Source organism: Heliangelus exortis, chromosome 3 (assembly GCF_036169615.1).
Source record: "Heliangelus exortis chromosome 3, bHelExo1.hap1, whole genome shotgun sequence".
NCBI classification, from domain to species: domain Eukaryota; kingdom Metazoa; phylum Chordata; class Aves; order Apodiformes; family Trochilidae; genus Heliangelus; species Heliangelus exortis.
In genome coordinates, this window is record NC_092424.1 from 54,487,281 (window position 1) to 54,515,135 (window position 27,855).

The 27,855-nt window shown below is 41.0% G+C and overlaps 2 protein-coding genes across 3 annotated transcripts in view; one reads left to right on the top strand and one right to left on the bottom strand.

The window, feature by feature from the left end:
• The window catches only part of SYTL3 (synaptotagmin like 3), a 28,813-nt gene extending 23,459 nt beyond the window's left edge, over positions 1-5,354 (top strand). For both annotated transcript variants that reach the window (XM_071740656.1, XM_071740657.1), the window contains exons 13-15: positions 785-893; positions 1,780-1,985; positions 3,061-5,354. In XM_071740656.1, coding sequence (XP_071596757.1) covers positions 785-893; positions 1,780-1,985; positions 3,061-3,179 — 434 coding nt within the window. In that variant the 3' untranslated portion in view covers positions 3,180-5,354. The remainder of the gene's footprint in view (positions 1-784; positions 894-1,779; positions 1,986-3,060) is intronic.
• The window catches only part of EZR (ezrin), a 35,712-nt gene continuing 11,923 nt past the window's right edge, over positions 4,067-27,855 (bottom strand). Inside the window, exons 2-13 of the mRNA XM_071740659.1 lie at positions 21,328-21,411; positions 16,546-16,641; positions 15,481-15,755; positions 14,553-14,636; positions 13,812-13,958; positions 10,779-10,875; positions 9,330-9,493; positions 8,284-8,414; positions 7,434-7,594; positions 7,052-7,144; positions 5,935-6,186; positions 4,067-5,587 (exon numbers count right to left, since the gene is read on the bottom strand). Coding sequence (XP_071596760.1) covers positions 5,423-5,587; positions 5,935-6,186; positions 7,052-7,144; positions 7,434-7,594; positions 8,284-8,414; positions 9,330-9,493; positions 10,779-10,875; positions 13,812-13,958; positions 14,553-14,636; positions 15,481-15,755; positions 16,546-16,641; positions 21,328-21,411 — 1,749 coding nt within the window. The 3' untranslated portion in view covers positions 4,067-5,422. The remainder of the gene's footprint in view (positions 5,588-5,934; positions 6,187-7,051; positions 7,145-7,433; positions 7,595-8,283; positions 8,415-9,329; positions 9,494-10,778; positions 10,876-13,811; positions 13,959-14,552; positions 14,637-15,480; positions 15,756-16,545; positions 16,642-21,327; positions 21,412-27,855) is intronic.

A 27,855-nucleotide genomic window follows, 5' to 3' on the forward strand; every position in this document is an offset into this window, starting at 1 on the left:
AATGTGTCCATGTACAATTCCTGTGTGGCATTGATAACAGCTAGTGCAAACTGTGGTTTGTGGTGTATCATATTTTTAATTTATTAAATTCCAAACATCTGCCCATTAAATATTTTTGTTCTTTTTAATGCCAACAAAAGCTGCATTCTAATGGCAGCAAAATGATGCACCCAGCTCTTTGGCTGCACTGCTTGTGCCTGTCATGGTGTTGGCAGTATGTCTTATTCTGGAGGTGCTGCAGCAGTGTAACTGTCCAAGGCAGAGATTGCCAGTTTCATAAAAAGCTGGAAGGGAAATGGCTGCAGGGGTAGCAGACCAGCACCCTCTGCTTCCTCCAGATGCCTCATTTTAGGGATTTTTTTCTCTTGGAAAGTGTGAGATTCAAAATACCCAGTCAAGCTTCAGTTTTTGGTAATGAAAGACTCGTAAAGTACATGAAGTATTGCTGTAGTACTAGTTTGCTTTCTTCCATTTTTGTTCCCTATGCATGCCTGTGTACTTCCTCTCTACTCTGTAGCTTGAGCTGTAACAGAGAGGCAGTGTTACACTGGCTTTTTGGCTCTTTCTCCTGCTTCTGGCTTTTTTTCAGTTAAACATTCCTGTGGGTACTGCCCTGTGTTTACTTTTCACAGCAGGTTAAAATCTTTCAAATGATCCTAATACAGCACTATGAGTCCTTATCACAGTAGAACTGCTTAGTCATTTTCCTAGTTATTTGTAGCAGCATCTTAGGCTATCAGCTGAATTAACTCCTTATCTGATGTGATAAATGCTCTTGGTTCAGGAAAAGAAGACCAAGGACCTTCCAGCTGCCAGCTTCAGGTTATGATATTAGGGGCCAAGAACTTGCCCATGCCGAGATCTGCTGGAATGCTGAATTCATTTGTTAAAGGGTATGTATGAGACCTAACACTTCAAATAGAAAATATGTCATGCATATTCTGTGCAAAGGTATGTATGAATGTGTTTGCAGCAGGAGACTGGCATGTGAAAGTGGTATTGCCCACACTCTTAGACTTCCTTGTAGTGATGGCATTTGGGTGTCTGCACAACAGCAGCACTCAGCAGAGCAGAAATGCGTCACACCTTTGACTCCTGACTGGAACTTCAGAATTTACTGATGTCATTAACATTTAGAGTTCACAATTTTAAGTACCTGCTTTTAGATATTAGAAGGGGGGGGGGAAAGTGCAGGTTGAGAGTGTATTTTTATTCCTATTTTCAGATGTGCCTTTGCAGAACTAAATATAGCTTTCGCTACACTGAGAAAGAAACTTCTATTTTCTTCATTCTGGACATTTTAAGAGAAGGGACTAAATTTTTCTTCAGTGCCACTGAGTAGCTTTTATGTGGGCTCATTTTATGTTCCTACTGTCAGGCATCAGATACCATTGGAAGTATAATACACTTACATCTCATAAAGCCATTTCACCCTCTGTGGCACCTGTCTCCAGTGAAATGGGTGGGCATTTTATCTGATGCAAGGCAGGTTATGGGCAGTACTGGATAACACAGTGGGGAGTAAAGACTTCCCCAGCAGTCCGTGACAGCAAAGGAAAAGCAGATCAGAAGAGCTTACTTGCATCCACACTGAAGGCAGACAGGAAAAAGAGCAAGTCCCAAAATAAACACAGTATCACAATGTTCTGCCTTGCACTTAAGCTGAACTTCTTTGCTATTTAAGGCAAACCAGAGGGCCCTAGCTGACTATTGCAAATGTTCTGTTTTCTGGTTGAGAAAGCAGTAGCCTTGCTGAACTGTCACTGTTTTCTTGGGAAGTTGTCTCATCCTTACAGACCAAGCAGAGGTTAAGCGAAAGTCTCCTGTCCTGAAGAAAGAATCCTGTCCCCAGTGGAAACACTTGTTTGTCTTTGATGGTGTTACCCCAGCTCAGCTGCAGCAGGCATGTCTACACTTGACTGTCTGGGACCAGTCAGATTTCAGCTCAAGCGATCAGTTTGTAGGAGGAGCCAAACTTGGTGCAAGTAAGTTCTTCATCACTGAAAATTGAAGACTACCTTCCACCTTTGGTGGAAAAGTTCGTGGCTTTTACCATCTAAATAATAATAATATTAACACTGTGTGATTTATTACCTGCTATCACGTGCCTATGCATACAGACCCTGACCTAAGCAACTTGCAATCTAAGGCTTTGAGCCTACAAGAACCAATGCATGTGGTTTAGTTCAGGTCTGTACAGCAGCTCAACGGTGTCAGGGGGAATTTTTGGAGAAGCCCTTTGTTTGCATGGCAGCTTTTAGTACCAGCATGAAGCTATGCAGAAGGCAGGCTCAGAAAAGTTGGGTGGAGTCAACGAGCCTAGCACTCTATTTGAGACTTGTTCCTTGAGCTGTTTCATCAGAAGGAAACATAAGAATTTGTGATCAAGTAGAGTCTAACCTTGCTTATATTTGTGTTTATGATTTTACATCCACAAATCAATCCAGTCAGTGGGAGATAAAGAAAGTGAAACTTGCTCAGAAAGGCCTTTTGCAAGTAGTGGACTCTGTTCTGATACGAGAATGAGCCCTCTTTCTTAAGGGTGAGGAGCTCGTGCTCATGGAAGAGGCCCTGTTTAACTGGTAGTTGAGCAGGGAGGTGTTGTCACTTGAGACTGCCCAGGGGGTCTCTCACCCCTGCACTTCAGAGGAATATTACCAGGCTTCCTCATGAGCTGCTTTTGATTGTCCTACCAAGTGTTTTGCTTTCTGTTAGACCAGGGACTGCCCATTTCTGAGTGAAGATTATCCAAGCCCTAGGCCAAGTAATGCACTAAAATACCAGGAGACGAACTGAAGCTGGAGCCTTTCTGCTATTCTGCTATTTTTAAGTCCTCCAATAAAAATATTTTTCTTCACTGTAAGCTGAGAGTGATCCAAAAAAATGCTTCTCAAGTGTAACTAGAGTTTATTGCAATTAATGCTGCAGGAGCTACAGAACAGCTGAAATTGTTACAAAAGTGGGATAATCAGGTGATTTGTTACTGAGTCAGTTGGGCTAGAAGTTGGGTAAAGCCAAGTGGAAAGTAACCCTGTAACCTTTCCTTTTGCTTTCTTGCAGGCTGTACAGACCTTGTTTCTCAGTCAGTGCTCCAATGGCAGGAAGTGTTCTGTAGTCCAAACACGTGGATGGACTTCACACTTACACTGCATTCAGATAAGGATAACTTTAAGTCCTGAGAGCTCACCACACAACAGCTTCTCCCTCCCCATGTGTGACATTTTAAATTCAAGTGGCACATAACTTTCAGGTCTGGGGAAAGATACACTGGAGCAGTACCTACTCCCCAAAAGCTGGAGTTATGCATTCGAAAATGTGTTCTGAAGGCTTTATTTCTCCAAAAGTCAAGGCTTTGTTGTTTGCCTCTAGCTGGACTACAAGGTTAGTGTTGTTTCAGGAGTGACTAATTCAGTTTGAAATACATTGTGCTGACAAGGTAGCAGTAGCCAGGTGACGTGCAGTTTTCCATTAGCAGAGCAAAACAGCACTGCTAATTATTCAATCACAGATAGGAATACTTAGAGAAAATAACTGTTACCTTGATAAATTTATATGCTTTCGCTCTGATCTTCACTCTGATGTTCTATAACTATTCAGAGAGAATATAAACTAGTTTATCTTTAACTGCTTGCTGCAAATGGGTGATACTAACACCTTTCTGCTTCACAAAAATCTACCAAGTCAGTATGACCTCACAGGGCCCTAAAAAACACTGTCCTGTGGCCACATGCCTTTCAAGTGTATCCTGAATCATGGTGCTTAAAATCAGAATATATTAATCTAAAAATTCATAAATTGTCAGCCAGAGGAGGGACAGCTAATAGATTAACTGTAGTTTTACAACTGTTACTAGTGCTGCTGCTGTACCTGTCTTCCCTGGGACTGGGGTGAACATGCCAGTCACCACAGCAGGTATTCTCCTTTCTTCCCTTCCAGGTCAATGTGGCTTTAAAAGACCAAAGAGTTAGAGACACAGGGATTCATATGCTAAGCTCAAGAGCTAAGAGAGCAGTAGCACACCTTACACAAAACACACCCCACACAAGAAACAATTGACTCCACATCCTTTGTTACTTTGCAGATCTTTTATTTAGATGTTTGCTGCTGCAAAAAAAAAAAAAAACAAAAAAACCACACAAGATTCAACTCAAGTTTAAAGCAGCATAGATGTTGTAAGTGGAGGAGAAGAGCTGACAACATACTGTATCTCACTTTCTAACAGATTTTCAAGGAAAGGGGGAGATTAGTGGAGAAGGAATGGTCACAGAAATGCTCTCTACTAGAGAGAATACAACTGTGATATAAACAAGCAGTCCCTTCATCTTTGGAGTCTGAAACTTTAAATCAAACATTTAAAAAAAATTAGAAAATTTGTTAGAAAAATAGGTGCAGTAAAATTGTATATATCGGATCGTGTATATATGACAATTTTCATTAAGTAAAAAAAATGATCTTTACAAATAATGCTTTATAGTAAATAATCAGTGGCACTGTATCAGACTACAGTGCTGTTTAGGCATTTTTACAGATGCAAGTCATTAAATCTGAAAAGTAACAAAATATACAGAGCAAAACTATTTCCCTTTAAACTAGTATTGCATATTATATATATATATATATATATAAATACTACACTATAATTGATCAGTAATGAAGCTGGAATGCAAACACAGTGGTGTATTAGATTCCAACAGAGTACTTGCCTAGTTGTTATGTGAGGAGGGTATCAGTGTCCCTGTGCCACACTTCTGAGCCATCACTGAAGAGTTTCTCCAGTTGAGAATAGCAACCAGAAAAAGCCTGATTTCTACACAAGGTAGTTTTGAGGTGTTGTCAGTTCTTTTGTGTGCAGAGGGTGGGAGTGGAGGCATCAAGACCAAGATGGAATACAGGGTGTAAAAACATATGTGCATGCATGTACATGCATATACAACAGGTTCTTACAAATCCTGAGTTCTACAGCCTGACTTCTCAATGCTTAGACTTTACACTGTAACTAATAATACAAAGGTATATGGCACAAAATTCACCCCGATGCTTATTTTTAGACCAAGCTGGATCCAGCACCTGCACAGGACACACATCTTCAATTAATTAGAAGCATGGCCTGTTAAACTTCATCTTGCTTAAATAGAGATGTGACATAAGGCCTTTTGGCACTAAGCAAAGGCAGGAGCAAGTTACCAGGATCAGTGGTATGTGAGGTTTTATCTATGCTGAATTTAATAGAAGGTATGGAATAAAGGGAGATTTAAACACCTCTGCATTTAGAGAACATTTGTTAGATGTGATACAGTGACCCCTCCTCAGGGAGAAAAAACAAAACAAAACACAACAACAACAACAAAAAACAACCCCAAAACAAGAACACAGCATTAAGATCTGCCCTTCCCACAGTCCTGTCTTCTTGTTACGTGCACCATTACATGGCTTCAAACTCATCAATTCTCTGCTTAGTGTTGCCTTGTCGGATCTGCCGCAGCGTCTTGTACTTGTCACGCCCCTGCCGCATGTTCTCCGAGTGGATAATATCATTGTGGGTTCTCTTATTTTCATCTCTAGCCTGGGCCAGCTCGTCTGTCAGTGCCTGCAATATAAAGAACATTAAATACAGATTATACATGAGAAGCTCTTGACAGTAGTGTTCTTTGGTGAGAGCTGACACTTGTTAGATGACTGGACAGATCAGGGATGTGGATACAACATGATACGACGCATGCTCTACATAAACACTACAGGTGATGTAAGTACTCTGAAAGCCTAAGCAATGAGAATAATCTTTATATACACCTTGCCTTTAATTCAAAATGCCTGCAGGAACTGTAAACAAAGCAGAAGTATCATGCTTTGTGTGCTTAATCAGTGGTTAAATGATCTCTTTCCCAGGAATGTTTTGTTTCCTTACTCCTGCCCCTCCTCCAGATATTTTCTTACCCTCAGTTGCCTCTGTACACGTTCATTCTTCTCTGCTTCAGTGATGCGTTTCTCCTCGTTGCGGTCATTCCTGATCCCCTCGCTGGAGAACTCTGCACTGTAGGCAGAGTACTCAGATCCTTCATCATGGAAGTTATCATGGACGTGGTAGTTCACTGGCTCGTAGACAGGGGGTGGGGGTGGAGTCGAAGCAGTCATGACCAGGTGCAGCTCCTCCTTTGTCTTCACCAGATCCTCCTGGGCTTCCTTGGCCTTTGGGAAAAGAGTGAAAAATATTTTCATGCATTTCTTGCTTTAAACCAACTTAAAGAACATTTCAATGCTTATCTTCCTAGTCTTGTCAAGGTACAATGAAAAGCAATGAAAGGGGGAATTAAATCTCTGCTGCTGACAGGACTTCTTTAGTCTTGAGAAAAACATTTTTTTTTTTTTTTTTTTGTTAGTAATGCTATCATCAGTTACTGTGTAATGCAAGGGGGATCTAAGCAATGAATTGTCTTCCAATAAAACACAGTATAGGAAAAAAACAGTTGTGTGGGAAACTAGAGTTATCTTCATCCTGTTCTCATTGGAAGAGCTGTAGGCTGTAAATATGGGTTCTGCAGAGCAAGAATGTAGATTCCTGAATTGGCATTTCAAATGCAATTTCACACTAGTGATAGGGCACTGGAAGCATCGGGCACACCCAGCCTTATTTTTGGGTATAGTGCATCAAATTATTAAACTGTCCCAATTCAGGTACCAGGAAGCCATTAACAGCACACACTCCTCAAGACTGGTATCTGCAGCAGTGTGGCTGCATTTGCAGTGTCTTCTCTTGGTGGATGTGACATTCTCAGACACTACATCGTGGCTTAAATACATCACTTACACCAGCACCCCTCCCCCTCCATGGCTCCAAGGTGATGAGCGCATTTTTAGGCATCCATTTTTAATTTTAACTGAAGGCTTGTTGGAAGAAAGGTGTTTTGCAGGCATATTGCACAGTCATCACAAGTCTGCGCTTCTCTGCTGGTGTAGGGGTGTTTGCCTCCACAAACATCATCCCGGGCTAAGCACTGCAGTGCGCTCTGCTCAAGTGCAGTTCAGAGCAATTTTGTAAAACAAAGATACTCACTCTGATTTGCCACTCTTCAACCTCACTCTCTTTCCGCTTCCTTGCCTCTTCAAGAAGTGCAATCCTGGCTGTATACTCTGCAAGCTCTGTAGCCTGTTGAATAATAAAACTGGGATTGTAAGGACTCTTAAAAAAAAAAAAAACAAGCCAAAGGAAAGACCAAGGAAAGACCTATGGGTTATGCTCCACTGTAATAAAGACTGAATTGGAAATTAAGAACAGAAGTTTGAGATTGCTCATAACAGAAACCAGTGCCACAATGATGCTACTGCAAGGTTTAGTACTTCACTGCACTGTGCGTTTCCCCGGAGAACAAGGCTTTGCCCAAACTCAAAGGGCACAGTAACGTGCCTGCATATTTTATCCTTTGACTGGGTCTTACCAGCTGTTCCTGGCTCTTTATCTGGTCCATAGTTTGTCTCTCCAGCTCTTCCTTGGCTTGCAGAGCAGCCAAACGATCAGCTTCCAAGCGTTCTGCTTCCTCCTGGGCTCGTCTCCTCTCCTCTTCCAGTCGAATGGCTCTTTGGATCTGATCTGACAGCTCTGGAAAAAAATACATCAATGTGTCCACAAGCCCGGCCAAAGCAAAGGGACTACAGTCTCTTAGGTAACTGCAGAAGTCATGACATGCACTTGACTCCAGCATCCAATAGCCCTTCACTGTGTGCCTCAAAGTGGTTAATGGCATAGTACATCAAATAACTGAATTCAGAAGTAGTGAGCTGCACTTTATAATTACTTTTTCTGCAAGATATTTGCACCGAGGTCTGTAAGACTGACATAATTTTGGTTCCCTTAATGGACAGTTTACTGCAAGGACCAGATGTTTCTTTCTCCGATCTGCTCATCTCTGCATTGAAACAGAAGCTGCTGTTTCATTGGAAAGTTTTTTTCCCAAAGCACTTTTTATCTTAGGGCTTAAGTAAAAAGTACTTGAGAGCTGAACTCTGGCTGGAAGAGGCTATACTACTAAAACCCTCTTGGCAACTGGGGAAAACAGTTCATTCTTCCATTCCCAAATACAATCAGCAGATTTTATGCTACATTCACATTTGATGATCTCAGCAGTGCATGCATATATGTGCATTTATCTGTATGAGCAAATACCAGTAAGCCTTGCCAGTGTCAGCAAGAGATCCCAGTGTCAGCAGATTTAGGCTCGGTGTAGGCAGCAACCCACATAACCCTTCTGTGGAGCACAATACACATGACCTGGTAAGCCAGTACTTTACCTTTCTCTGCTTTCTGAGTCTTCACCTCATATTCTTGTAGCCTCACCAGCAGCTCCTCCTTTTCCCTCAACATCTGTTCTTTCTCTCTCTCAATTGTCTCCCTCTTCTTCTTTTCATTTTCTAATTGTTGCCTGTTAGAAAAACAATTCATGCTTGAAGCTCACTTTCAGACCTAAGCTACAGCAAGACAAGAAAGTTGGCTGGGCAGCTCTCCAGGCAGCACAGTGGGAAGTGACTGCCACACAACAAGAGCCAGAAATACTTACAGGCTGTTTCTTCATAACTTTGGAATTTGTCCTGTTTTGCATACCCAATTTCATTAAAATATTTGTATTTTTGTTACTTGCCACAGAAATTTAGAAACACTGAATAGATACTAGATGAAGAGAGAAAAAACCACTCCGCACTGCACAGCAGTGTTAAATTTTTTTTTCTGTCATGAGGAAAATCAAGGTATACAAACAAGAGCATTGAGGGAATGAAAACAAAAAAGCCACAATACAGGAGAAAAGCAACATGATTTATTGAATCAGAAACAACCTGCAGCCAGTGGTAGAAGTGCAATGGAACTGCTAATTCTTTTTCGATGCCTATAAGAGGTCCTTTAGTCCTCTTTCCTCTCTTTGCAGCGTACACATATCCTCCTTGTTAAGTTTTCTCCCTTACTCCCAACCATTCTGGGGTCCAACACATTAATTGGGTCCTAAAAGCAAAGAGTCAGGAAACCTCCTCTCTAAGTGCGTTCCACAGCACAAGAGCCCACTGTGCCTTTACTTGCACTTTCCCTTGCATTTCTTGACTGCAAACAGGACAGCAGACTACACAGCCACAGCTCTGAGCCAGAAGAGTAATGCTCACAGTCCTGCTGCAGGATGCCCCTTGCCCAGCCCTGTGAGCCAGAGCTCTGGGGCCATACAAATGCCTTGTGAACAGGGGATGGCTCGTGGCCTTGCCTCCGTGGAACCCGTGTTACCTACTGCTGAACCCGGCAGCTCCGTGTCGTTTTTCTTTGCCAGTCCATCCCTGCTGTCCATACTCAAGCTCACCTTTCCAGCTGCTTCTGGTGCTTTTCCTCCCGGGCCTGGGCTTTCATCTGCTGCACCTCAATGGTGTCGGGCTTCCTGCGCCGCATATACAGCTCATGGTTGCCCATGCAGAGCTGCAGGATCCTCTTGTTAATTCTCAGGCGGGGGGCATAAAACACGAAGTCCTAGAAGAGAGGCAGCACACGGTCAGTTTTCCAACTATGCTTTCTCCTCTCCCAGCTACCAGCAGACGTACCATTTTGCCACTGATTTCACTGTACTAGAAACATACACGCAGGCTATTTAAATATAGCAGCAGGGACTGCTAAAAATAACCTGAAGCAAACACAATTGTTTTTTATATTTTCCATTTGAAGTCTACACAAAATTGTTGATTTTTTCTAAAAGAGTAACTTGTCAATAACCATTCAGAGGAGACAGAGTTTGGAAATGCTGTGGAAGGTGGAATTTTGTTGGCTTTCACTAACAGCATCGGAGAAAGAAGCTCCTCTGCCCCTCAAGCCTGGGTTGTTATCTGGATGAAGGCCCTACAGCACACTGTGCATGACTATCCTTTAAATTACTGGGAGGATCTGTTTCTGTTAAAAGGATTTATAAGCCATCACTCCCTGCCAAAGCCAAACTGCTTATTATTTCTCAGGCCATATTTACCCACCAAGGACACAGTACTGGGGTGGGGGAGGAGAAGAAGAGAGGCCTTTCTCAACTATTCCAACAGTTTCACAAGACTGACAGAATAAGATCCACCTATACCAGTTATTCCACTTCTTATTCTCAATAGGTCGAAGTTGCAAATTCTTCACTAAAATAACTCTGAAAACGTGTTTCTAAGTATCAAAAAGCAACAGTGACAGGTAACTACATTTCACTTCTCCACAGAAATCACATTCTTGCCATTTACCTTGGTATTCAAAAAGGTCAATGAACACCATGGTCCTTTACAGGCTTTCACTCAGTAGTGTGGAAGTGAACAGTGAGCATTAAGATGGGAAGCCATAGGTATCCATTTGGTTTTGCAGTAGCATTTGTATGATTTTTTGTTTTGTTTTGCTTTGTTTTTAAACAAACAACAAAAAAGTTACCCACCTGCTTCCATTCACTGGAAAAAATGGGGAGAAGAGTAGTCTCAGTATAATCTGCCCACACAGAAGACTAACAGAACTAGTGAAGAATCTCAGATTTAAGCAAAAGGCTACCTAGTCTGCTAGAATAAAAAGGGACTCTGCAGTTGTAAAATCCTTTTACTTCTCCATGTTGGATACCACCAAAAGCCCTTCACTTAGGCTGCACAGTAAAACAGAAAGCTCTAAATACATGCTAAATACTAAGGGTCATTTTGCATCTACAATATCTGCAGCTTTCTCGTCTCCAAAGACTGCTTTATTTCGAGATGAAACAGTATTAGCTGTTCATATGTAACATTCAGGAATCTCCTCTGGACATACTTACTGGTGCCTTCTTGTCAATAGGCTTTATAACAAACTTCTTGTCATTGAAAGAGATGTTTCTGATTTCACTCCAAGGGAACCCAATCTTTGGAGTCAGTCTGGAGAGAAGAGAAATACTTTTAAAAGATGCTGCAACTCACATTTTTGTCTCCACATTGCTTCTAACACACAGACTCAGTGGGACACAACACTTCACAAAGCTCTTCCAAGAAAAAGAGGACAGTAACTGAGCCAAAAACCCACAGGGAGTACAGGAAGAAGACCAGTAACTTCCTTTACAGAGACTCTTCTCTTTTTGGGCTAAGCAATAGGGATGGTCCCTAATGAAGCCTTTACCAAATACCTACTTCAGTTTCTTTGAAAACTCACCTGTGCTTCTAGGAGGCTTCTCCTACATGAAGCCAAAGTAACTCAGCTACTCCCTACACCTTTTGGTACCCACAGAGAAGTCTACTCTGCTGCCTTCACTTCTGAAGTGCTGGGCAGGCACAAACACAACTGGCAGAAGCTGATTTCTTGCCTTTTGTTTTCTCCCCAGTATTACAGGCCAGGCTACTAACAAGCATTCCTGCTCTTTCCTTCCCATGCAAACAGTTCTTTCAGTCTATCCCAGTAGTCAGGAAGCAGAACTTTGGAAAACACCCTTATGAAGCAAAGGGCAAGATTCAGACTCCCAGTTCTTCCTCACTGCTTAGGAGTTCAGGTCTGTCAGTTTGTTTAAAATTAATTCTTAAAGCTTCACTAAACATTTGAGATTTTCCTTTGCTTTAGTTTCTCCAGATGCTTGCTATAAAAAGCATCAAGTTATCCATGGGATCAAATGTTTTTGAGTCATTCCAATACTTTACCCTTACATACCTGCCCAGCTCTGCAGTAAGTTCTAATATTACAAGGACTTGTGTATTTGACAGTAACTAATTTCTCTAATTCCCCTCAACTGAATATTTCAATTTTTATGTTTAACATCACATTTCTTTATTCTTCTCTGATCAAGGGAAGGTACAATCTCTAGAGATAGCAGTTAACAATTAAGAATTGTGTCTTACGTAATTGATAATACCAAGAAGCAATTTTCTGGTTATTATCTAACCCAGCAATACGTGTCTCTGACACACTAAAGTGCTGACAATTATTTCTACCAAATGGTTTGAAGATGCAAGTATTTAATGTCTAGTACTTGAGAGAAATGTCTATCATTGTTGTAAACTCTAAAAATCCTCTCTGAGGAGCTCAGTGGTTAAGGAAGAGAGCTGACCATTTTGAAGGAATTTGACTCATTGCCACAGAGATGGAAAGCTACTAGCACAATTTCTCTGGCCCAAAGCATAAAAACCCAAGTTTGCTTCATTTAATATCAGATATGGAGAATAAACTACATCCTCTTCAGAACCTGTCATTCCCTAACCTGGAAAATTATCCAAAAGCATGTGTAACATTTATTAAGAACCGTAAAGAAAATTATTTTATTAGACTAATATTAACTAATTACTCCAGCTTCTAATATTAGCTACAACCCACAACAACACAGTATGACAGACAACCAAAATAATTTACTTATTGGTAAGTGATATTGCAAATTCTCTTCTTTACTGCAGAAAAAAAAAAAAAAAAAGCTTTAAAATACCTAGAAGCAGGACACTGACATACACTGCAATCTAGAGGATCATTCACCTATAGCACAGTCTCATTTTCCTCAGGTTGAATTTCAACAATTAAATATTTGCTTTTTCACCTTTGTCCCAGTCCCCAGTTTTTGCATGTACAAATCAAGTGAGGCACACATTAGTATTTTTCTAGCCCTGGTATCTGCTCAAAAGACTTAATTACATAGCAGCAAGAGTTACAGCAGAAACAAGCAGTTTATTTCAGCACTGTATTTGTTTTGCAAATGCTCTTGATAGCTCTTTACAGTCAATGGTTATACTCTGTCTGCTTCTGCAGCTCGAAAAACCTGTTTGTGTGACCATGGTTACATAGCAAGACCAGTCATTCAAGACTGAAGTATTACATGAGCGAAACTACTTTTCTTTCAAGTGACACTCCTTGTTTTCTGCATGACAGCACATATTAGCATTGCCAAAAAGACTGCATTTCTCTTTGCCATCTCAACAGAAGCTACAGAGAGTTCCAAGTAATTGGTTGCATTCAAAGCTTTTTGGAGGCAAAGATACAGAACAGGTGAAGTCTGCTCTGTATTACAATGACAGCCTGTTATAGATCAGTGACATGAAACCAAGACTTGGAACATGGTGGGGGGGGGAAAGCAGTCCAGACAGCAACTCTTCATCTAAAAAAATGTCTATTTTACCTCCCTTCAATTGTGGAGTAAAGAGACTAGCACACTTAGACACCACTGTTCTCATCTTCCTTTTAAGTTTATTTATAGATGTAGTCTATCATTTCCCACCTACTATGCAATTAATAATGGCTCTGCCTTTACCAAAAGGGTTGACTAAAGCCACACATACCTCAGCAAGACCTCATTTCATTCCTCAGTCACAGTAACAATATAGGTTAACTCCTCCCTGGGTTCTGGGTGTTATCTATCTTTGGTTTCATGTCCACCCCATAATCTGTCATTTTCAAAACCAGGCAGTTGTACACCCATCTACAACTTCAGTATAAGAATGGCCTTAGATGTCCAAAGGCTCTGCAGACATGGTAGCCTCTCTAGGGTCTTGTATTGCATTGACTCCTGGCATACCTGGCAACATGACTCAAAGAAAAGCTTGGGAAACTCTTTAGTTCAGGGTTCAGCTCTACCACTGTGCAGAATTTACCTGAAGGCACTGTACAACTGACATCTCTCTTTATACAGTAAGTAGCATTAGCTGGTCAGGCTACAAAGGTCAGGAAAGTCATGAAAGCTTAAATTATGTGAAAGCTCATTTCCTAGCACAGCTTCACCTACTAATCCAAAACTGGAATACAAGTGAGTTCTAAACTTTGCTCTGATCCTGTAAATGAGAAATGTCCTTTGGCTCTCATACCAGCCCTCACTATGAGAGATCAGAGAAGAAAAAAAGTGCCTTACTTATCATCCTTTTCATAGATGTTGAGCCCCAAGGCATCAACCCCCAGCCAAAGGTCAGTTCCTTTCTTATTCTTGATTTCAAAGTAGTTGATTCCATACATTTCCAAGTCTTGAGCAATCTTCAGGTATTCCAGCATGGCATTCTCTCTGGTTAAGAGAGGAAGGAGAACAGATGTTAGCTTCTCATTATTTAAATATCTCAGAAAGCACAAAGTCCTCAAAAGAAACTTTTCCTAAACCAACACATCAAAGACAAGCATTAAAATTAAACATTCAGCATTTAGGAATCAGTTTAGGAGTTGTGACATTACACCTATGAACATACACTCTGAGTATTCTCATTTTTCAAGGCCTAGTATTTCCAGACAGAAAATTAGTAATGTTCATCTCTTCCAGCATTCTTTCTTGTCTTAAGGGACAGTCAGCAGGAAAGGTGTAGTACCCAAACTTTTGCCATCCACCAATGCAAATGATTTAATGAACTTAAGGTTAGATGCACACCTGTACTTTTTTTTTGCATCACTTATACACCGTGCCTAGGAAGCCATCCAAGAAACTGCTCTCACCCCAAATGTGAAAATCCTGTTGAGTTTTACCATGTATTTTGATGTTGGACTAGAAAATATACACCAAAAGTTCCCATATCCAGGCAACTGTTGTTCAAAAGCACATTGTAGAACTGCAAGCTTAAGCTAATCAATGACAAAAGGACTGACCTAGGGACCAATACAAAAGACTTACTTGAGCATGCCACTGTGCTCAGCATGCCACACCTGGATGCGCTCTTCCCACTGCTCTCTGGAGAGTTTATGCTGGTCCATCACCCTACACAAAGGAAGAGAGAAATGCAAGGTTAGCCTTTGAGTTCTGCACTATCTTTTGATGCTGATCTTTGCTATAATCTTACTGAAAAATTGGTCCCTACCCATGAAGCCTTACTGAAACCAAGAGGAAAATCCCACTCAGCCCGAAGATGTATTATGTGAAGCAAAACAATTCAGAATGAATTAAAAACCTCTGCAAAGCTTTTCTGGTCAATGACCAGAGACATGAGAGGAGTAAACAGAAGTCTGCAAAAGAATCACATACATGATGCAGGCACCAGAGGGTTAAAGCAAAAGTTGGTGTCATTGCTGGAACTGGACACTGCAGAGTTAGTCATCAAGAAGTGCAGACAGAAGCCATTTGTCTTATAACATATACTCTGTGGGTATGGACTAATGTAGCCTCAAGACATGCTTTCCAGATACAGGATTTTTAGAACGGCACATTAGGATTAAGGATGCACAACCCAAACTTCTACAAGCATTCGTGACTGAAGGTTGCTCTTCTGTTCTTAAAAGATGAGACATTCATACTGCCAGTTACCAGAATGGCAGCAATGTTTAGGAAAGAAAAGCTGAATTCAAAAAGATTACTTCCTCTGCCTAACCAACCCAAGGAGAGAACACAAACATTTACTCTGATAAATAGAAATAAAATAAGGGAAAAAACTGCAAATGCATACAGTTCAATTAAAAAACCCTAAATAAACTAAAAATCATGCTTTCAGTGAAAAACTTTGTTTATAACAAGACTGCAAATTCCTAACCTTATAAACACATACCACTACTCAAAAAACAAAACAAAACAACAACAAAAAGAAAAGGTGGGGAGACTGCATCTTCACCTTTGGGGGATCAGACGCTCTGAATTGAGGTATCCAGGCTTGTACACTTCTTTGTTGTAATCTCCAAATTTGGCCTGCACAGCATAGGAGCCAAGAAGTACTGCTGTTTCAGGAGGACAGTAGATCTCGTCACTGAGGATCCCTTCCTTCACCTGCAGGAAGAAGAGCTTCTGCGTGATGTCCTGGATCAGCTCTTCAGACACATCCTCTGGGAAGAACTTGGCACGGAATTTGAACTGGAGGGGATTCTCCTTTCTGATTTCTTGAGCAGAAACCTGAGGACAGAGGCAACAACACAACTGAGCAGACATAGAAGAGAGTAGATTACTTTTACAGAGAAAGAGGGATCTGGGGCATTTGCCTTAAGAATGGAGAGCCTGGCAACTTGTTGCTGGCATTCCTTAATTCCGGATGCATATTGGCATGAGAAAACAGCGAGACATGTTATGTTTTCAAGCCAAGCCAGTAAAATTCTGCTTGCACAGCAAACCTTGGTGACTGGAGAATGATTTACCACATTGGATCAGATGGCAAACCTATGTGTTTGGCAGAAAACAGTCTCATTAAACAGTTATGACACTGACTGCCCCATGAAGAACACTTGTTCATACCCTTATAAGAATCTCAAGCCCTCAAATAAGAGCATAGCAGAGGCATCTGTGCCCTGTTACAATTGCCTGGCCTTGAAGTGACCTATCTGCATTAGTGCAACAACTAATCCTGCACAAGCAGAGATTGAAACTGTCCAGGTGCTCCTCCAGCCACAACAAGAATAGCTGTTTCTATCCAACAAAGTACCATATCAAGCTGTTTCTGTACATCTAATAAATGCTACAAAGCTTTCTACAACTCACACACAGAGAAAGGGCAAAATTCCATCACGCCACACCTCACCCAAACAGTTCCCCTGAAGGACACAAAGTTTTCTCTAAAAATAATACTGGAGTTATGAGAACTAAGGAACAATCAACAACAGGTACAAGGTTTGTAAAGTCACAGCCAGTAACACATCAGGAATCATGTAAGCATTAACTTTTGCTCAGCAAGTAGCCTGAAGTCTGTTACCTTTTTATCAAGCTTTAGCCAAGTCTGGAATCCTTTGTTGTCCACATACTGAAGACCAAAGTACCACACTTCTCGCAAACCGATGGTTTTAACCACCTGCAACAGAATGGTTAAAAAAAAAAGTTATCGTAGGTAGCAGTTCTCTTGAGTCCAGGTATCCTCTCAAGTTCCACATCACCTGCAGTGCAGGCAACAAGCTAAACCTAATTATCTGGCATCTCTTAATTTCATCTTGCAGATAAAAATATACATCTGGTGTAGTAGGTGACAGCAATGGCATAAGCTGAGCTACTTGTCTCACCCTGTTCCTAAGAGAGGATGATTCTGGGGGAAACCAGGAGAGACAAACAGGGCAAGTGACAGGCCACCAACTGCTAGACTGGTCCACTGGCAGCAGGTGGGGGGGGTCCTGCTTGCTTGTCCAGTCCTTCTTGAAATTAAAGCAGACAAGCTGCTTCTTTCACCAAAGCTTATGCTGAGATGGTCTGCAACAGTGTCAGTACTAACTACAACTAATTAGCAGTACTAATGGCTGAAAAGTCTGCCAGTCATCAAGGATCATTTGGCTGGAGGAAGCAACTGAGGGATGCTTCACAGGTGCTGCAGTAAGCTCCCTGTACGGTTCTGAGAATTAAAACAAGCTGCAAGTATTCAAAGTCGAGGGGATTCTTTTTTTAATTTGCACAAAGGCTGGTTTTGAGGGACAAAATATAGTGATGGCCCAACATTAGGACCAGTTCTGTTTTGTATATTGTAAATACTAACCAGCCAGAAGATCAAAAGCACCATCTGTTAGCGGGATGATATAGTTACTACTGAAAATAGTCCTGTCTGTGTTTAGATATTTTTTTTCCCTCAGTGGAGGAATTAGCCTAACAAGTTCCTGACCTCCTCCTGTTTTTGGAGCCCAGTAGTTAAGTTTCCTGACAGCTCATCTACCTGTAAAGCTGTACTCTAGATAGAGCTGAGAGCTGGAAAAATACAGTACACACGTATCTGGATCACTTCCTTGATCTGTAGAGTAGCCCCTCAAAAAGGGATCACAGGAAGTAGGAATCACCTTTGGGAGTTGAACTGAATGGAAGGTGAGAGCTTTTTGAAATTACTTTGCAAGTCAGGAAAGTGTGACAGACTTGAGAGGGTGTAGTTAGGCATGCTTCAACAGGTCTGAGATCCCTGCTAAGGATCTCTTTCACCCTCCTCATTTATAGTACTGCTGGAGAGCAGGCCTGAGAGAGACAACGATTTTAAGATGCTTAATCAGTGTTCACTGTAGTTTCCCTTAAATTTTCTTACCAGTGAGTAGAAGTCAGAAGTCTATACATGGAAGCCACCTTCCTAGGATTGGTAAGGGAGACAAGGAAAAATGCACCATCCTGATTAGCACGCTGAGAATTACTGTTTGTGTGACTGTTGAATAACAAGCAAAGGAGTATGAAAAAGGTCACTAAGAAAATATAATTTTTAAGGATAAAGAGGTCAGTGCCTACTTGTTGGGGAAATGGGATTGCTTCATAACTAGATGCTGTGGGCTGTATTCAGGAGGCTACAGTTTATACATTCAGCTTCATCAGGGCCATAAATAGCTTGCTATAACTAAGTATAGTTTACGGTTTTCTTAAAAAAAACAACCCAACCAACAAAAAACTCCAGACCCTACAAGTTTTTAAAAAAGATCTGGGGACTGAAAGTACTTCATTCTTTAATCAATTATAATTCCTTTTTTGTCCTCCCCCAAAGCAGCTTGTTTTACCACAGAACAGACAAGCTTTCTGACAGCCAGACATATTTTTGGATGGTGAGAATGGCTTTACTCAATCTAGCAGAAAACCAGGAGTATGTTGAGCATGTACTTCCTGTTGCACAAAAGTGTTGTAACTTTGTTAAAATGAAAAGTTGCATAAACCAAGCAGTTATCAGGTCATTATCTTTGAATGTCTCTTACAACAGAAAATGTACACTTTTTCTATAAATTCAGGGTAGAAAGCTTGCAGACGTTACAACCCCTCTAGTTTTTCCCAAAACCTGAGGGGAAGGATGGAGAAAGTATTAAGCTAAAATTCAATTTGACAATTTGATTCCAATACAAAGAAGAGGCCATGAAGGTTTTAGTCTGTATTCTAGGAAATGGTGTGTAAACTTCTTCCATGGCAAAACAAGGAAGAACAAAGAAGCAAGGTATTATATTCAAGATGGGAGACACCTCCTAGCCCTCCTCAAACGCATGAAGCAGCAAATCTTAAGCCTGCCCATGCCACCCAGAATTGCAGTCACTCCCAGAAACTGCCAGTGGCACACTCTCCTCCATTTGAATTTCTTTCCCTTGCAGCCAGGATGGCACAGGACTGTCTGGGAGGTACCCCAGCAAGATGCAGAGCCCACTGCCTTGGCTCTCAAGACACCTCGGCTCATTGCAGCATAAACTCTACACAGGTCTCGCTTGACAGCAGCTGAACTCAATATTCACAGGTTTCCACCATTCTCCTCTTTCTGTAAAAATGCAGCCATAATCCACTTTACTTGCAGGACACATTTATGCTAGCAAAGCCTTAAGCACAAGGGCACTGCCAGAGTACTTTTGCTAGCTGATGGCAGGCCAAGAAATCATCTTGTGGTTTTTAAAAATAACCTGCTTCTTCGACGCCCTTTCCCCCCCACAGTGGTTCTGCAGTTCAAGTTGGGCCACTCCTCGTACCTGCAAAAACCTGTTGCCTCCATAGACTTTATCTGGGTGTAAACTCCACCCAAGATAAGGGCCTAGCAAAAAGCTTTCACAGCACGAGTGAAGAGAGGATGTCAGAATAATTGCAGTTAAATGTATGCTCTTCCCCTTCCTTTTTTTTTGTGCTGCACGATTCTACCTTGGCCTTCTCTTGATATACAGCAGTGCACCCCAAAAGGGTATGGAGTACAGGTAAGAATTCCCAATCACAGTTTTAAAATCCAAGCCATAGGATGTAAGGAGCAAATCATCATGTGGTGATAGTCTATCCGAATAGTGTGATAAATGCTGCAACAAGCAGATTCTTCAGAAATCCAGAACTATCTAGGCAGCAAGCTAGAAGTATCCTGGATCTGAAGCCTCTGCTTTTTTTCCCATGGTCTCAGGATTCTGTGCCTCTAAGCTGGAGGTCAAGAAAGGAGTTTCTCTTCTGACAGAGAGATGATCCTGGATCTTAACATATGTAAACATTAGGTAATATATGAGGGAGAAAAAGTCTTTGTTCAATCCTTGTCATAAGGAACATAGGACTTATGCTGTCTGATCTAAGGCATTGCTTTCAAAAACCTGTTTTTTATTCATCTGGACCTTCATATCCCCAGGAATGAAACACAAATTTTCTGTTTTGGGTTAACATTGAAGGTACTGGGGACAGAATTTACACTGATGCAATAATGATCAGCAGTGAATGGAAGGTCAAACACCAGAGGCTGGTTCCACAAAAATACAGGCATTGCATTGGGACTTCACCAGATTTCCAGTCAATGAATACTCAATGTTTATCCCACATGAGTAATAATCAAAAGAAATTAAGATTATATTTAATGATACATAAAATTTTGTACTGTGAAGTTCTGCAGTGATTATAATTCAGTTTCCTCCTTTTGTCCCTCCAAGAAAACACTATATTTTTTTTTTATTTGTTTTTAGAAAGTACTTCTCACTGAAAATCGGCCATAAGGCCTAGCAACTTCAAGCTAGCTTACTAATATAACAAATAGTACCAACAAAATTTTAGAAGGAATGGACATTTGTTTAGCCCGTTCTACCTACCTGAGTTAAAGCACAACCACCCTTTGCTACCAAGGCTAGCACTGGACACGGGGAGGAGTGCAAAGGAATAGCTCTATCACTTTGAAAACAGCTCAGTATGAGTGACTGAAAGCTGCATATATCCATATACCAATTCCAAATTTTCAGAGTTCCAGTAGGAATTGCTAGAAGCAATCTCTTTCTTTTTTTTTTTTTTTTTTCCAGAACATTAAGCTAGATTTTTCTGCAGGAATCTTGCTTCAGTTTTATAAGAGCAAGCTGTTTAAGAAAAGAATTAAAAAGTTTTCCAAAGTGCTCTTTGTTTATTTTACTTGTCTTTATCTGACCTTTGTGGGTCCATCTCCAAGCAGACCTGTATATTGTTAACTCAATAGCAGGAAGAATAACAGTAAGGGAGGAGAGGCTTGGCTACTCACACCCTCCACTTCCCTGGGAACCCCCGGAGGCAGGCAGGACAAGTCTCTGCCCCATCCTGATGCACAATGGCTTTTCACAAGGTCAGCTGCTATACTGGCTGCACTGAGATCACAAACTCTTCTGATTTTCCAGTATCTAGAAAACTTAAATACCTGTGGCAAGTGGCTGCCTCCAACTCAGCTCCAGCTATGCCTACACCTTCGGCAGCCATTTGAAGACCTGATTCTGAAGAGTTTTATGCACAGGGACAACATTTCACCTTTATAATTTAAGCAATACATATAAACTAAGCTGTATTCCAAAGCAAGAGGTGCATTTTGACACCCTACCTATGCTGTCGAGACTCATATTTCAGATCCCTTATGATACCTCATCACCCAACATTGCTAGGAAGCCAGGTTTCACTGAAACATAACATACCTGTGAGGATTTTTGCGTTTTTCTGTTTTACTGTGATGGAATTTAAAGATCTTAGATTAGGAGGCGGAGAGAAGAAAGAAAGATAGGTTTGGAATCTAGTCTTAAGAAAACAGTATAGCCTGAAATGTACTCCAACCTTAAACAAGAGCCCATACCAACCCTTCACTGACCTGGTCAAACAGCTGTTTGCCTGTAGTGTTTGGCTGGATGGCAAACTCCAGCTCCGCATCCATAGTAACAACTCGAACGTTGATCTAAGGAGAAAACCAAAAAGCATTGTTTAAGATATACTGAACCCTATTTCTTGGTGTTAACACAGTACTTTGTGTACAACACAGCTTCCATGCTTTGGTGCACTACCATATCCTTTATAATGTACACACTCAAGCTCCAATTAGATTTGTGTAATCACACCAGCAAGCTTAATAGGGGCACTGACTTGGCTATCTTATGCAGATTGCTCTGCAGGTTTTCCTAGTCCACACAGGACTGGGTTGAGCTTCTGGATAAATGAGAGCATTTTAGACCTGATGGTTTCCAGGCCTAAACCCCTTGGAATAAAGGCTCCCGTGACTGCACAGCATTGCTGCCTCCAGGCCATCCCTTGGATTACAAAAGGTCCTAATGACTAAATTAAATTTAAGACTTATAATTTAACTTCCATTTATATTAGAGCTGGAATTAATCTGAGGTTTTAAAGGTAAAAGGCTGCAGATTATTCTTACAAAGTAATCAGCATTAACCTGAAAACTGTTCATTCTTTCTCATAAAAATCTACTCAGACAAAATGAGGACTGAATGATACTACAGGGCAAGAGCACCCTAAGCTATTGCTGTTAGTGAAGAAAAACTAAACCAGATTTACTGCAGTGGCAGAAGCAGACTGAAAGACAAGTTCCTATTGCATGCAGAAGGCAAGAGTGTTTAACGACTAGAAAAAGTCTATCAGCAGTTCATCAGGAGACAACAGCAGCAATCAAGCTTGCAAGGAATAGCATAAGGACCAGCAAAATGGCAAACCAGGAAAGGATTATCTCCCAACTGTTCTGACTACAGGAGATTATATTGCTGTCAACATTATACTGCATCTCAAACCTCACAAACAATCCCACAACAAATACAAAAGCCCAGACTGGGATGTAGTATAGTTCTACTAACGAGTCAGACTTGTAAGTCAGTATTCTAAATGAAAGAGGATGAAAAATGGAAATGAAAATACAAGGCCAGACAACAGCTAACCTACACACAGATGAAGCTTACTGATATTTTCACATTTTGTAAATGTCACATTACAGAAAGCCAGAGCTAACAGGCCAGGGGAGCCTGGCACACCTGCAGCACTGATACCCAGCACAGGGGCACCCAATTGAAGAAATGAGGGGTGGAAGAGGAATAGAATTTGCTCACTGAAAAACCTTGAGGTTGCAGCACCTTTCAGCCACTTAATTATGTATATTTAAACTTTAGAATAGATGGCAGGTAAAACAATGTTACATTCTCTATTTATTCACAGAGAACTGTGAATAAAGCAAACTGCCTCAGCAGATTTTAGTCAAGTATATGAGAAAATTTTTCATTCCTTTTTTAGTGAGACATCTAGTTTATTTTCACCTTCATTGAGTTGTTTCTTCTGCTTCCTCTCAGAATCAAAGGACCCTCCTATACAAAGACAACTGAAAGCAGTTTCAAGTCACAGCATACCAGAACTAAATCAGAGAAGAGGGCTGCTTAGGTACCCTGTATCTTTCAAGCTGTATTTCTAATGCAGTCTTCTTTAAATTAGGATTTTTTAAAAAATTATCTAAAAGCAACAAGAATAAGACATAAATGTTTCTATGAGCTCCTTTTCCAACCTGTAGCATTTGGGATCCATAATAAAGCAAGGAAGTATGCTTAAAGCTTTCTTTCTGGGCTCTAAGAACCAAAGATTTCCCAGTCTTTCCACTGAATCAAGGGAGGGGGATTCAGATACCAAATTCTCAGGAGCAGCGAGACTGCAATTGAAGATGTGACCTTAAAAAGCTCCTGATGCTTAATCCTTCTCAACAATAAATCCCTAATCATATTCTAATCCCTTTCTACCCCTTTCAAGAAAACACATGCTCATAATCTGCACTTTTGTATTGTGCAAGTTATTTGCACTTGTTGCTGAAACACCACAGAGGGTGTAAAATAAGTATCACTTCACAAGCTGAAGAAGTTGAAAGTATGTCCTTCCCACTACTTACCAGAAAACCTGCTAAGCACAGAATTCCAGTTAGTACCAGTATGCTCCTCTTTTATTTTATTCCCTTAGTGGTTATTTGGAATTAAAAAAAAAAAAAAAAAAAAAAAAGTAAACTCTCTAGCCAAGGGGAATACTATGTATTATACTCCAACCCTAAAGGATCCCTCTGGATAAAGTCTCCTTCTTAATAGGTGAGCTACACAGTGAGCTGTTTAGTGCTATAGCCAGCTACCTGCTACACCTTCTAAGAATAACTTCAGTAGTAAGACCAAAAACTGAAGTCATCTTCTTTCAATCATGTAAAGCCACAAGCTTCCAAGAACATGACTAATTGATTATCCAAAAGCTTTCAAGGATACTTGGGGCATATGGTGAAGGTTAATTTCTGTGATCTCACAGGGCTGAAGAAGCAGTAGGATACAGAGGAATCCCCTCATGTGCCCTCAGACAAGATGTTAGGCATATGACTGGCAGCACAGGAAGGGACAAGGCCTCCAGCAGTTGTCACTTCAATGCATTGAGGACTGCCTGGAAAAATCCTTTAAGTCTCTTTCCTGCCATGTTAAGTCCTCTTTCCTCTCATTTCCAAACTATAGCCTTGATTTTGAGAAGGACATAATGGTTTTAACAGTGTTTCTAAATGGATGTCTAACAACCACCCCATACAAGCTTTTAGCCACAGAGAACCTGGTAACAAAGCAAGCAAACAGCCTAACCCACTTGAAGCCCTGGTTTAGACAGTCTGAAGAAACCTTGATGTCTCTTAGGCTGAGAGAAGATAAGTGTGGCATTCAGCTCAGCCCACATGAAACTCACCGTGGCGCCAAGATGATTACACCATAACCCAAGGAGCTGACCAATTCAAGATATTGTTGGGGAGGAAAAGAAGAAACAACTCAGACTAATTTCTATCAGCAACAAAAAGAGCAAGACAGTTAAGACAGCTTTCACAACTGAAGTCCTGCTGTGTAGGCAATGCAGGTCGTTTGTATTAACCTTACCAAATCCTGGCAGTATCCCAGGACAAAACTGAAGCCATAGCAAAAAACGAGAAAGCAGGATTTTAATTGTTTCAGAACGGCGGGGGTTGGATAGGGAAGTGGAGCACGTGGCTCCATTAAATAAGATTATTTTATACATGAAATAAGAGTTTTTAATGCACACAGCGTACTAACATCCTCGACGGCAACATGAAACTTTCTTTTCAACAGGCTGATGCCATAACACTTTATTATTACATGTCTAAAACTAACACACTTAAAAATAGTGACAAATAGGGCCTTAGCAGGTTTGCTTGTCTGTAAAAAAGCATTACAGATCATGAGGTTTTTATCTTCCCCTGTCTTAGGATGCATAAAATTGCTAACAAATTTGATACAGAGAAGAAAAAACATGCTGTTGAAAAGGCAATGCCATTTGCATTGAAAGGAAAAAGAAACTCCATTAATTCTAAGAGGCAACAGAAACTAAAGAACTTACTACACTGAACGACTGACACTGATTCCATTCCTTCAGACAGCTCAGGGTGGACTGTAACATGTTACCTAAGTTTGTAGCTGGGACAAGTGAGTGGACGCAATGCAAAAGATAGAAATTAAGAGAACTTTGCAATATAGTTTAAATAATAGTGACACTATGGAAAGTTCTTGTACTAGAAGTTACAGTAGTTAAAATGGGATCTTCCTTGCTTTACCAGTGCCCCCAAGTCATGCTTTTCTTTTTTTCCTTTCTTTCTTTTTTTCTCTTTGTTAAGACATCTAACACATTCTAACACTGTCAGTAGATCAATCCAGGCCACACTGCAGCCTTTCAGAGACTGTGCACCATACAGTACCTGTCCTGGAAACTTGAAGTTCCATTTGAAAACCATTCAGAAAACACTGTCTTTAAAGAGGCAATTGCCAGACAGCTCATCTTCTGTATTTAAAATCCAAGACCCAGATAAGAACCGAAGAAAACTGCCTCTTCAATTCCTCCCTGTCATGAATGCAGTTGTATTGGAAATGCATTGGAAACTACGAATTCATGCATTTGTGTTTTTTTCTTAAGTCTGACTCTTGAACAACAGACGGCTGGTCCAGACTCTGTCTCTGGCTACAGACAACATGGTATCTTTGAAGGTGACCATCCACCTTTTGATATTTAGCTGCTTCAAGATAAAACAGCAGGTGGAACAGGAAAAAGCCCACAGCCCTCACACCCAGTTAAGCCACCGTGGGTATTTTACATCCTGACGCATGAAATCCAATACCCCTTAAGTTCACTTGTATAATAAAACAGTGAAACCATCAGGTTGTGCAAGTAATTTCAAACACCATACAGTTTATTTCCAGTGAATCGATAAGATAAAGGGCAGTAAATACCAACTTTTACCCATATCAACAAGCCAAACCAGTACTTAACGTGTGTTGCATATAATTATCACTATGAAGCTCTAAATGCCTCAGACAATGCTGGGAATGTTTTCTTCCTGTTTCCAAGAGGGCATAAAGACCAGAGCCTCTTAAATAGCAGGTTTACAAGTGCAAATGCTAGCGAAGTATCTCTCCAAGTGGTGGCAATTAGCACTGCGATAATGGAGAAACCTAGATAGGCAAAGCCTTCTCTCTCCAGCCCCGGGATGTCTGGGAATGCCAGGCAGAGCTAGCGCACGTAAGCAGATCAGCCAGATAGCACGGAAGGGAGAGGAGGTTTCTGAAGTGCTGCACCTGCACCACACATACTGTGAAAAACCACACGCAGGCCAGGTAAGGCTTCTTGCACGTACTTGAACTGCCTGTATAGCACATTGACACGACTGGGCTGAATGTAGATGACACTCTTTACCACAAATGAGAGAAAGCAGTGCTATTAAGAATACTGTTAAGGAAGTAGTATAAAGCTTGCATTCTCACTTCTGCGGGTCTCTGCACTATTGTTACTCTTCCATCGCACAAACAGTGAGTACTACTCTACTCCTAAGCAATACAGACAAGCTTTTTGCCCTGAGCTGCAACGAATCTATAGGGATGAAGAAACTGCATTTGAACCTTAGGAACCAGACCTGTTCACATATGTGTTTCCTGGTAGCAGGAAAAGCAATTTCACGTGGCAGCAATGAAAAGGCAATGGAAATGCTCTCTATTCTTCCACATTCCATGCGCTAATGTTCATTTGTTCCCGGGCTAGCATAATGAGAGATAACTGTGCAAACTGATGGAGTAACTGTAGTCCCAGGTCCTGGAAACTATTTTGGGAACATTTTCAACTTTGATTAGGGAGAAAACCTCTAGAGGCTACAGAGCTTGGACCTGACCTGCTAGCACTTCAGAGCTTGCATTTCCCTGTCCACAAGTTGGCAAAGTCAACAGCTAATGGTTCAGAGATGGTGGATGGGGAAGGACAAATCTGGGAGGCTAAGTAGCTTGAGAAACCAAAGAAACTGGAAAGATACTAGTTTGATTTATTATATTATAGCTTAGTGCTTTTAAACACCAACAAGAATATCTTAGTCATATAGTTTAGTCTGAGGTAGTCCAGAAGGGAGTTTGACTCCATCCTTATGAGTCCCTTTCAATTTGATTCAATATGACTCTATGTCAATAACACAATACTTGCAGCCCATTCTGCTGCTTTTCTGACAGAATAACTCACTGGATGAAGTTTAATCCATTAGGTAACATGCATGATGTGGTCCCACATGACACAGACCATATATACAACAAATCTGAGCCACATAAAATTACAATTGAAAGATACGTTGTGAACCTAAATCCTCCAGACCTTCTGTCCAAGCAGGAGACAATGTGTATATCATATCTATATCAACATCAAGCCCAACATAAACTTTGCTTACTGCTGCAGGATTGCCAAAGCACAGCCTCCCTCCCAGTTGAGCTCAGCATCTTCATCTCACTGGAACAACTGCAGACACATTCTGACCTTTTCATGGCAGGCCAAGGCCTTGAAAGAGGGATGTGTGTGGTGGGATCGAGGGAGTATAAAAATGCACTGAAGCATTCTCATGGTCCTGCAAGGCACAGTGCACTTACAAGTTCACAAATAGGCCTCAGTCAAGAACTAAAAATCTGTTTAGGAGGGCTGGGCTAGAACTCAAAGATCTTGGTAGGTCTGAGAAATAGTAGAGGTGTTACACTTAGAGAGGTGAGAACATACAAGAAGCAGACAAAGAGATGAACAAATTACAGGCTTGCAAACAATTGCCTACAGCAGGACTGCAGACAAGGACGTGGTCTATTATAATCTCCAATAAAACACCACATTTCCTGGTGTGATGGTATTATATATAAGGATATACTACATTCTTGAGTGCATTTGTCACCGGAAGCATTACAGAAGGTGACTATTCTGTCCTGCTTGCTTGATGACTTGTCAATTTGGAATGCTGTCACCCAAATTTGAATACTCTTTTTGGAAGGAAACAAGTTAATAAAGAAAAAATCTGCACTAATCTGCAGGTCAGGTGTTTTGC